At 39.5% G+C, this 12,058-nt stretch overlaps 1 protein-coding gene across 2 annotated transcripts in view; it reads right to left on the bottom strand.

Annotated features, from left to right (window-relative positions):
* The window catches only part of TSPAN12 (tetraspanin 12), a 66,466-nt gene that overhangs the window by 43,934 nt on the left and 10,474 nt on the right, over positions 1-12,058 (bottom strand). For both annotated transcript variants that reach the window (XM_086395951.1, XM_086395953.1), the window contains exons 3-4: positions 6,491-6,573; positions 5,253-5,388 (exon numbers count right to left, since the gene is read on the bottom strand). In XM_086395951.1, the coding sequence (XP_086252077.1) occupies positions 5,253-5,388; positions 6,491-6,573 (219 nt within the window). The remainder of the gene's footprint in view (positions 1-5,252; positions 5,389-6,490; positions 6,574-12,058) is intronic.

The following is a 12,058-nucleotide window of genomic DNA, read 5'->3' as shown; positions in this document are numbered from 1 at the left end:
CAAGGAAAATACTTATACGAAAATATTATTCGTTGTCTAGCTGAAATGCAAATTTAATTGTATGTTTAGGAAACTTAAATTAGGCTGTTTTAACAATTTGTACCTATAATTCAATAGAAGGGTCAAATTCTTGATCACGATTCTCAATAAATCTTTTCCTACAGATGGCCTCCTAGCCTGCAGTTGTTTCTTTGGGGGGTGGGGGTAGGAGTCGGGTAGAGGGTAGGGGAGTTGTAAAGCTTCTTCTTGACCAGTCAGATGAATAATGGCATTTTGACTTTGACTTATGGTTAAGTAGCACCATCGCCCAGTTGTCAGCTCTTTTTTTAGTAATCATTCAAGAGATACGGCAGCTCTCAGAGATACAAGTTGTCTTTAAAAAAAGAAAAATGTTTCCTCCTCTAAGATAGTTCATGGGTCTTAAAAGTGAAGCATGATTTTGAATACAAGGAAGTGCACAATTTGGATTGAACGTATTGGGCTTTCTTAAAATTTACAACTACAATTAAGGAACCTTCCAAAGTTTTTTTTTAATTAGGATAAAAAGCTAAAGGACACAAAAGAAGAAACCATGAGAGTTGCCTTGCAAATATTTGCCAAAGACCTAATAACCCATCATAACCTGCATGAGTGCTGCCCCACTTTAACAAGCCACTATTGTCTGAACCTATCTAACAGCCAGGTTCCTGCCTGAAAATCTCATCCATCATTGTCTTCCAGACACCATCCTTCATGTGATGTGCTGACCACTTCTACTCACACTGTTCTAATTTTCTGGTTATTATTTGAGTTCATAAAAAAATTATTAAAGCAATAGGCAAGATGAATGGTTCATATTATCAAGCTGTTTGTAGTCTGATAATCTGGGCTAGTTATAAAAAAGGAAATTTATAATAAGAGAAAAGCACTGAACTTCAAACGTTGAAACATGTCTGTTGGAGACCCTGGTAAAAGCCCAATGAGAATGGACTTGGCAGTCAGAAACATGGAGGTGTGAATCAAAGCTTTACCTGTTAGTGCTGAGTGACCTTGGACATATTAATAAACCTCTCTGAACTTCGTTTATAATTATCTATCTTAGATGATTGTTGAGTTTAAGATGAAAGATTTATAGAAAACATTTTATACAATGTAAGATACATAATCCATATTAAACTAAGATACTTAAGTATTTAGGAAAAGGAAGCAATTAAAGAGCAAAATCCCTGGAGAAGGAAATGGCAACCCACTCCAGTATTCTTGCCTGGAGATTCCCATGGACAGAGGAGCTTGGCAGGCTACAGTTCATGGGGTCGCAAAGAGTCGGACATGACTGAGTGACTAACACACACACAAAGAGTAAAACAGTGTCGTGAAGGTGCTACACATATGTTGTTAGAACTAGACTGTGATGGTCTGAATACCATATACTCCATTTATTAGCTATGCAAACTTAGGCAAATAATTAAACCAATCTGTGCCTCATTCCCTTACCTACAATATGGGAATAATTATCTATCTCAGGCTCAGACGGTAAAGAATCCATCTGCAATGCACGAGACCTGGGTCCGATCCCTGGGTTGGGAAGACCCACTGGAGGAGGGCATAGCAACCCACTCCAGTATTCTTACCTAGAGAATCCCCATGGACAGAGGAGCCTGGTGGGCTACAGTCCATGGGGTCGAAAAGAGTCAGACATGACTGAGTGACTAAGCACAGTACATCTCATTAGAATTGTGGAGAGGACAAAACTGTTTAATTAATATAAAACTCTTTATGTAAATCTATACAGCCTGTAAGCCTTACGTTTTGTCAGTACTTGAGAAAAGTCAATTACTTTTGATTATCATCATCATCTTCATCATTATTACAATTTCAGGAGGCACTATTTCAGACAAACTGTAACAGGCTGTTAGTACTGAAACAGAAGTATTAGAAGAAATCCCTAGCTAAGAGAACAGCAAGAATAAGGGCAGGAAAGAACACAGCCAGAAAAGTTCGTTCACGGGTCAGAAAATTCAGTTGGACCAGAAAATAATGAAGTAAGAAAGCTAGAAGTGACAGATGAAAGTTTGATTGCAGAAGAGTTTGATGCAAGATTAAGGTGTCTCTAAACACTTCATTACCCCATTAAGAGTCTTTCAGGGTTTTGGAAAACAGGAGTAATGTGATCACTGTAGCATTATACTAACCTTGCAGCACTGACTTGGGGTAAATTAGAAAGAGAGAACAGAGGCAGGAAGTTTAGTTAGGGGGCTATGAAGTGTTTCAGTAAGAAGTCAGAAGAACCTGATCCTGGGCATTCCAAATGAGAATAGAAAAGAAGGCACACAGGATCCGAAAGTTGTAGAACTAGAACCTTAAGGGACTTGGCAACTGTTTAGAGAAAGAGGCTATGGAAAGAAAGCCAGAGGGGAAGAAAAAAACTGTCTGAGAAGCAGGTTAGTTATGAGCAACAGGTAACTGGGACCTAAGACTGCAGATCATTCTTCAAGCAAAGGATAGGTTGTGCTGGGTCTAGACAGGAAACTTCCTAGGAGGAGAGAAGCAGCCTGATGTGAATGGGGGAAAAACCGCCACAGATAGTCAAGGGGAAGAAACGACCAACGTGCGGATGGCAGCCATGGACATGGGGAACAGCGATGCACCAAAAGCTGCTTTATGGAAAAGAGTACATCCACTTTTGAACTGTGGTGTTGGAGAAGACTCTTGAGAGACCCGTGGGCAGCAAGGAGATCAAACCTGTCAATTCTAAAGGAAATCAACTCTGAATATTCATTGGAAGAACTGATGCTGAAGCTGAAGCTCCAATACTTTGGCAACCTGTGAAAAGAGCCGACTCATTGGAAAAGATCCTGATACTGGGAAAGACTGAGGGTAGGAGGAGATGGGGGCGACAGAGGATGAGATGGTTGGGTAGCATCATCGACTCAATGGACATGATAGAGTCATGTCAATGGACACTATCTTCTTCTCCAGAAGATAGTGAAGGACAGGGAAGCCTGGCATGTTGCAGTCCATGGGGTTGCAAAGAGTTGGACACGACTGAGCGACTAACAACAACAACCAGGCAAAAGGACAGGGGATGGGATACAGCATCATCAAACTACTCCAGTCATCCTCCTGAAGGGTGGGCTGATCCCTTGGGATTGAGCTTGGAGCTCTTCTCTAGCCTCAGTACTCATAGTAAATCTTACTAGAGGTCTCTTCAGACAGTAGTGAAACTGTCTATCCACTGTGTATAACCTGGTCTGATGGCAAAGGTTAGTAGTGCCTATATTCTCTGAAGTGTTTGAAGAATGAATGAATGAACAAATTACCGTCCCTTAGAACCTCAGCCCTCCACGCCACCTTTGCATCATAAGGTTCTTTCAGCATCACAAACTAGCTCCTATGCACAAGTCTCTATGATTCATCCTGCCCCAAGGAGAGCCCAAATTACCTTATTTGTCAAATTGTTTTACTTTCATTCAAATAACCTAAAGGAATGCATAGATGGTTTTCAAAATATGTTCCTAAAAGTCTTTGAGATTCTATGAAATATGTTATCCTACCCCTCCCCATCCCACAGTCCAGGAACCATCCAGAATCATACAAGTTGGGAGGAGGAAGAATCATATTAATAGTAGCCAGACCTAATGACTGTATACATGGGACATCATTGTAAGACTGTGGTTTTAGAAAATGATTCTGAGATTTTAAGTTTCGATACTTTATCCATCCTTTAAACTATGTTTTATATAAGTCCTTTATTTTATGTTTAAATTATTCTCCAAATTTCTTAAATTGCAACATAAGATTCCAAACCCTTCCACCTCCTTTCCCCTGAAAGAACAATGACATATTATAAATAAAATATAATCAAGATCATTGTATACCAAAGTGGACAGAAATGAGGAAATGGGCATGTACCCCTTCTCTGAGGGTAGTTTATTTTCTGCAGCATTTTCTGTTTTCCAGTCACGCGACCTGAAGAGTCATCATCCATGAAGCCAAGTAATACATTAACACAGGTTGTTCCTGTGAAATGCAAAGCTTTAGTTTAGCTTCACGCTAAGATTCTGTTTTAATGGGCTTGGGACGGAAGCCAGGCGAGCCCTGGTGTGCAGGAGCTGGCTCCGGAATGAGAATTTGTGCTCATCTCTCCCCAGCTCTGCATTCAGCAACACTGTGTTGGTAACCTAAAATTGACCATGCTGGGAGTATTTACACCACAGAAATCTTCAAATGCTACAAATCAGGGCTTTTTTCTGCTCAGGTATCTAGCATATCAGCACACCACTAAAAAAAATTTTTTTAAGTTCCCTATAAGAAATGAGTGCACAGATACCATTGAGAACTACTGCAAAGAAAGGGATATACTCAATAAATTGCTTTTGTAGGAGTCTGAAGTTTCCGCAATTACATGTTAGCAGTCTCAACTACCTGGTGCCACTAACATATTTTATACACTCAATGAGCTTCAAAAATCTATGTGTAAACTGTATTTTAAATGTTTCATATTAAAGGGGGGGTTGCTCATTTCTAAGCTAAAAATCTAATCATAGATTTTGGAATCATAGAAATGGAGTACTAAAGGGAATTTAAGAAGTAATTTAGTCCAATTCTTCCCAAATTAAAAAAAAAAAAAAAAACTAAGATTATGGAAACTGAGGCTTACTTCTTTTCACTAACCTAGGTAAAGGTGCTTGGTGCTTAGTCACTCAGTCGTGTCCGACTCTTTGTGACCCCATGGACTGTGGCCCACCAGCTTCACTGTCCATAGGGATTCTCCAGGCAAGAAAACTGGAGTGGGTTGCCATATGTAAAGGTAGCACTAGGATTATTATGCCTTTCTCTCTGTTACCTCCCCACCTGAATTCCATATGCGTTTAAGTGGTGGGTTTGTTTACAACAAGAAAGGAGAGAAAGAAACAGAATTCCATGATGACATCTCAGTTCAAGTCCCAAAAGGCTTATTGGAGCAGTAATAAGGTCCCTGACACTAGAAAAAAAACTCATACTTTCAAATGAAAATGTCAACATGTGGCCTGAGTGAAATAATTAGTGTACATATTTCTACACCTCATCTTCTGAGTACAGCAAACACTTGTACTGACATCATTTCTCATGGAAAGAACACTTCCCTTCTCACAGGATGTTGAACAATGACCACAGATTAGGGAACTGCTCTCACGGTTCCCTACGTATATAATCTCCTGCACTGATGAACCAATAATACAATACCGGTTGGTCTCTTTAACCACAATAAAGATGAGATATAAACACCATACCCATGCAAGTAGTAACAGATTTCTTTTCACTGTTCCACAGTATCCTAACATCCCCACGATGATTAGGAAACAGCAAACGGCAATCATGACCGGATGAACCACAGGAAAGTAAGTCAAAATGACAGCCTCCTCTACCCTGAAAGAAGAACAGAAAAGATGGTCGAATAGCAATATCCCATCTCGCTTTCTGCACACACAAACAGATATTCTTCTATGATACTTTCATTAAGTCTTTATATTATAAATAGAATAAAAAGGCACCCAAGACATAGCACAAGACACAACTGACTTGTGCACTGTGCTGTCACCAACTTGCTTGTTTGTTTCATGTTTTATCTTGTTTGGTTTAGTTTTTTATACAAGTGGTACAAAAAAAAAAGAAAAAAACTTCCCATCTCAGCTCATTTAAAATATATTATAAGATAGGGACCTACAGTTTAAAAAGTCCATTTAATATTAGCGCCGAAGCCTTAACTTTCATGAGGAAACCACATGAAACTTCAGTATTTCCCAGCTGAGAAGACTCTCTTCTCTGATCTGGGACTCCGCATGCAGTGTGCACTTTTCCAAAAATATGAAACACTGCTACGGAAAGGGAAATTGGTCTATATTATAAAGAAGGGAGGGAGATTCGTTCTCTGCTCAAAAACCATGAAAAATGATTAGCTAGAGCCTTAACAGTAAGAGTAATAACTAGGATAACAGAAAAAAGACCATTACTAAGTGCTTACTAAGCTCCATCCTGTTAAGGACTTTACAGAAATCCTTAGGAAAATTCAAAGAGGTATATAATTCCTATTCAGAGATGAAGAAAATGAGGCTCAGAGACATTAAGTAGTTTGCCATTTGTGATGTTAGTGGATTAATCCTTGAAATTGGGTAAGAAAATGACATGCAGGGTTTGGTTTTCATTAGCTCAGGAATATGAAGGCAAGAAAAAGTTGGCAATTATTTTCTTAAGGAAAAGTAGCTGTGCTGTCCATTGTAACAAATATGGCTTGGTTCAAACACTTCCAGGACAGGCAGGTGGTATTACCATAACCAGAGGTGTCCTCTACAAACAGCAGTATACCTTAATGAAAATTCTAGAAAATCCAAGTGTTACCATGGGCAGGAAAAACTTTCCAAATGATCGGGGGTGAGCACTACCATCTAAACAGCTGAGGGCAAAGTTTCTTAGAAATTAGTGTCTGAGGAAACCCTGATGAAAGAATTCAATCATTAATTATAAAACCTACCTTGTTTCTGCAGTTAAAGTCAGAACATTATTTAGGTAGTCCCTCATCCAAGCAGACACAGCCAACACGCTGATGGACATTAACTGTGGGTAAAAAATTACAAATTGGTGACCAAGAAGTTATTCATCATGCTCTGCAGGACTTATAACAAAATATTGAGGATTTTATTTACATAATTATTACGATTTTTCCTAATGACCATTTACCACCTGTTGAAATTTACTTTTACTATAAATATCTGCCATTCTGTTTTGTAATTACATCATAGCCACTAAATAGAATGTCACTAAATAGGACACGGAGAGCTGAACTATTAGAAAGACCAGGACAGGAATTTCACAGAACAACTAAATTATCAAATGTACAAGATGAGCCTAAAATACATCATACGTAAAAGCAAGGAAGCAATAAAATACTACTGATGTCCAAAAAGTTACAGGCACTAACTTCAAAGGACTTCCACTGGCTAAAGTTAAACAATTTGGCCATCAAAATAATACATAATAATAACAACTGCAATGGTTAAAACATCCAATACACTAAAGTCTACGAATTCACAAAAATATTTAAACAAAACTCACTAAACAGCTTTGGAGGATATTAGATATTCAACTCATCATTCAGAAAACTGATAAGAATCCAATGTTTATTCAATTTTTCCCATACAAACTAGAGAAAGAATCAAAGACTTAATGAAAGTTTTTACAGAAGAATATCAGCTAATACGTACAGAAAGCAAGATAGAATATCACTATTTGACAAGCTTTTCTGAAATAATGGCTCTCTTGGCAAAGATCCTCAATGACTGCCAAAATTATCAGGTCAGTAGCTCTCAGTCCTGTCTGTACATCAGAATCACCCAGGACACTTAAAAAAATTGCTGAGCCCAAGTCAACCCTGAATAAATTCTTGGAAGTGGAGCCTGTGCATCAGAAGTGTGTAAAGGCTGCACAGATGTTCTAATAGGTAGTACAGGGCTGAGAGCTACTGCATTAAGTGAAAAGGGACTGATGGGGACTTTTTAAAAAATATTCATTGAATTTATTTATTGGCTGCGCCAGGTCTTAGTTGTGGCACACAGGATCTTCAGCTGTGGCTTGTAGGATCTAGTTCCCTGACCACAGATGGAACTCCATCTGTGTTAGTCTTAGCCACTGGACCACCAGCTGATGGGGACTTTTAGAATGGGGACATAAAATACCAGATGCCCTGATCAATCTTAACATCACAGAAAGAGACAACAGAGATAACATCTCCCAATGTGATGCAATCAGAAGTACTCAAAGATACTTTTGAGGTATTTTTACCAAAAAGTCAAACGTGAATCTAATCAAGCCTCAAGCTCTATCTATCAGTTTACAGGAAATACAAAGAACAGATTTAAACTTGTTAAATGCCACCATGGGCATGCAATCAACAAAATAAAAAATGTAAGAAATTTTACAGAACAAATGATCTGGTTTCTTTAATTAAAAAAGCTGGGTCATTTGTAGAGATGTGGACAGACCTTGAGTCTGTCATACAGAGTGAAATAAGTCAGAAAGAGAAAAACAAATAGCATATATTAATGCATATATATAGAAAAATAGTACATTTGAACCTAGTTCCAGGGCAGGAACAGAGACAGATGTTGAGAATGGACATGTGGACACAACAAGGGAAGGGGAGGGCAGGATGAATTGGGAGATCAGGTTTGACATAAATACACCACCATGTGTAAAACAGATAGCTAATGGGAAGCTGCCGTATAGCACAGGGAGCTCAGCTCAGTGCTCTGTGATGACCTAGAGGGGTAGGATGGTGGGGTGTGGAAGGCAGGCTCAAGAGGAAGGGGATATATGTATACTTACAGCTGATTCACTTTATTCTATAGCAGAAACTAATACAATATTGCAAAGCAATTATACTCCAATTAAAAAAAAAAGCTGGCAAGTGGAATAAAAAGATGGAAGGTGAAACTGTTTTAACTTAAAAGAGATTGTCCAAGGCCATGTTGACCTGGTTTGGATCCTGATTTAAATGAACCAACCACAAAGAACCATTTATGAGATGATGGGGGATATTTTAACATGACTGGGTATTTGAAAATATTAGGAAATTATTATTTAGTATTGTAGATATGACAATGGTATTACTTTTTTAAAAGAATCTTTATGTTTTAGAGATACATGATGAATGGTTTAAAAAATAATCATGATGCATGGGAGTTAAGTGGGAAGTGGAGATTGTGTGCATAAATGGGGATTAATTATACTGTGCTCTCTACTTCTGTGTGTTTTAAATTGTCCATAATTAAAAAAACAAAATTAAACAGCTACTATCTAGAATATGTTCAAAATGAGTCTTCCTGGGAGGTTTTTCTAAGAGCTGAAGGTTAAACCTAAGTTCTAAAGGTCTTTCAGAAAATTTTCTCAAATGTGCCTTACCTTAAGTGCAATACAGTGAATTTCAGCTTAATTTGATTTTTAATAGTTTCTGGCATCTTAATGAACATTAAGTACCATTATGTTAGAAGTTTTCTTTAAATGCTGAAATAATGAACATACAAGACAGGAATGAGTCTTTACTGACTCAAAGAGTGGCCATAAAACATGCTTTCTCAAAAAAGGCTCCCAGGTAAGCACGACACCTGGAGCTCTGCGACCTCTTGTTCAGTGAAACATAGTCACCTGCCTGGAAAATCAACTGGTAACCTTATGTTGTCTTCATTTAGCTGCAAATACAGTAGATTCCCCCCTTATCCAAAGAGGATATCTTCTAAGAAATCCAGTGGGTGCCTGAAACCACAGAGTGTCTCAAATCCTGTATGTACTAATGGGCGAGTAGCAAATGCAACACGGCTACAGTAGACAAAGGGATGAGCCACATCCTAGACCTGACAGTGGGAGGTTTCATCCTGCTTCTCAGAACCACATAAAACTTATGAATTGTTGATTTCTGGAATTTTCCATCTAATATTTTAGGACCACGGTTGACCATGTCTGACTGAAACTACAGAAAATGAAACCGAGGGTAAGGGGAACTACTTCATTTACCTAGCACCAACCATCTGCCTTGTATTCTCTGTATCAGAGTCTCAGACCCAAAAAATGTATAAAAGTAGCAAGATCCCAGCCTCTGTGGAGCTTCTAGATAATTATAGTGTAAAATGTGACATGAAAACCTGTTCAAGGTCTTACAGATTCTGAATGGTAGAGCTGGATTCAAATCCAGGCCTTCATCTCTGAAGCTTCAGAGTTAGTCACTAACTACCTTCCAAATGCAGAAAGAAGCATTATGCTCCATAAACGGGAGGAGCTTCAGCAGCATGGAGGGTTTCTTTTTCAAAGGGGGTGGGGAGCATGGAGTAGCACGAGGATCATCTGTCTGTCGTGGCCAGGCTCAGTCTGAGCATCCGAACAACATTCTTTGCTGAATGAAGGCTCAGGGTTCAATGGCCTAAAACAGGTTAAGAACCTCTGGACCACAGCTCAGAGGAGAATGAGGCCAGTTATTACCATCCTCAAAAATGCCTTGTATGGGTTTCCCAGGTGGCTCAGTGGTAAAGAATCCACGTGCCAATGCAGGAGACACAAGAGACTCGGGTTCAAGCCCTGCATTGGGAAGATCCCCTGGAGTAGGAAATGGCAACCCACTCGAGTATTCTTGTCTGGAGGAGCCTGGCAGGCTATAGTCCAGGCTGTCACAATGAGTGGAACATGACTGAGTGACTGAGCACACACAGGCACACTTGTGAGCACACACACATTACCACCCTCATCCCTGTTGGGAGTGAAGAACAGATTGTAAACCTAATAAAAGTTCCCCAGGGGCTCTGTCACAGTGTATTAACTGTGCTTATAGCTCCTGCAAACTTGATGCTTTAACATCTGTTCTACATGCTCATGCTGGACACACCTTTGTCTGGACAAACCGATAATATGCCTGAGTCACCTTGCCTTGGCCACCTTCTACCTAACCTTAGGAGGAGTCCTTCTCCAAGGGACATAGCTTTCATTTTTAAATACAAATCAACCAATCCAGAGTGCACACTCCCAACCACTCCTTTATTGAGCTCTTTCATTCCAGGCCACTCTACACCTGCCCAAATCACCACAAGGTCCACGTGCCAGACAACTAGGGAGAGAGGCTGCTGAAAGAATTCAAATTAGCCAATCCAAAACCTATTTACCCTGCCTTGCCAGTTCCTTCTTGAAGAAGCCCCAGTAAAAGTACTTGCCCAGTGCCCTTCTCTCCCTGCCTCGTGATGGACCCCATGCTTCCCCTCTTGGCCCACCAGGATGAGAACTGTACTCTGTCACTTGGGATCTTCGAGTATAACACACAACGCTTTCAATGACAGTTATCTTCTGATCTGTTGACCCTGAAGTGAAGTAAAATGAAGTGAAAGTCTCTCAGTCATGTCTGACTCTTTGCAACCTCATAGACTGTAGCCTGCCAGGCTCCACTGTTCATGAAATCCTCCAGGCCAGAATACTGGAGTGGGTAGCCGTTCCCTTCTCCAGGGGATCTTCCCAGCCCAGGGATCAAATCCAAGTCTTCTGCATTACAGGTGGATTCTTTACCAGCTGAGCTACCAGAGAAGCCATTTTCAATGACAGTTATCTTCTGATCTATTGGCTTTACCAGTCCTCAATAATCACAGAACCTATTACAACACACAGAGCTAGCAGGGGACCATAAACCATTTGATTAAATCTGAGGCTAAATGGTCTTCCTCTACTTGGCTATATGTGGGTGTTCAAATAACTTATATGTTTAAGGAGGTCAGGAAATTCTACCATTGTGCCATTTTATTTATTCACCTTAATTCTTTGGCAGTTATTAATAATCCTCTCTTCTACCATCTTCAGAATAATAACTGATACTGATTTCTCCATGTTTTAATTTCTCACAGTCTATTGAGCCAATTTTCAATTATCATAGCTCTAAGACAGCTATTAGGGCTTGTGGCTCAGACAGTAAAGAATCTGCCTACAATTCAAGAGACCTGGGTTTGATCCCTGGTCAGGAAAATCCCCTAGAGAAGGGAATGGATACCCACTCTATTATTCTTGCCTGGAGAATTCCATGTACAGAGACCACAGTCCGTGGGGTCACAAAGAATAGGACATGACTAAGCAACTAACACTTTTACTTTCAAGACAAGTAGCAATAAATTATCAGATTTTTCATTTTGTATAATATAGTATCAGTGGCTGTCATTATATAAACAGTACTTCCATTCATAACTTCCTTGGAGAAGGGAATGGCAACCCACTCCAGTATCCTTGCCTGGAAAATCACATGGACAGGAGCCTGGTGGGCTGCAGTCCATGTGGTTGCAAAGAGTCGTGCATGACTGAGTGACTAACATCCATTCATAACAAAAATGTTTTTTCTAAAAACAGCATATTCAAAAACATTTCTAATATGGTAGAATGGTTAAAAGCATGGTTCTGAAGTGATTCTTTCTTTCAAAAAATATATATTGATCAGCTGCTCTCTGTCAGGCACCATGCAATGAACTGGAGATATGTTGATTGGCAATAGCAGGCACCCTCTCAAATCTATGTTGAAATTTTATAC

The sequence above is a fragment of the Bos grunniens genome, chromosome 4, assembly GCF_055505025.1.
Source record: "Bos grunniens cultivar Pamir isolate PY7600 chromosome 4, Bosgru_T2T1.0, whole genome shotgun sequence".
Taxonomy (NCBI): Eukaryota; Metazoa; Chordata; class Mammalia; order Artiodactyla; family Bovidae; genus Bos; species Bos grunniens.
Note: the sequence above shows the minus strand (reverse complement) of the source record. Positions and strands in the feature narration are given on the sequence as shown.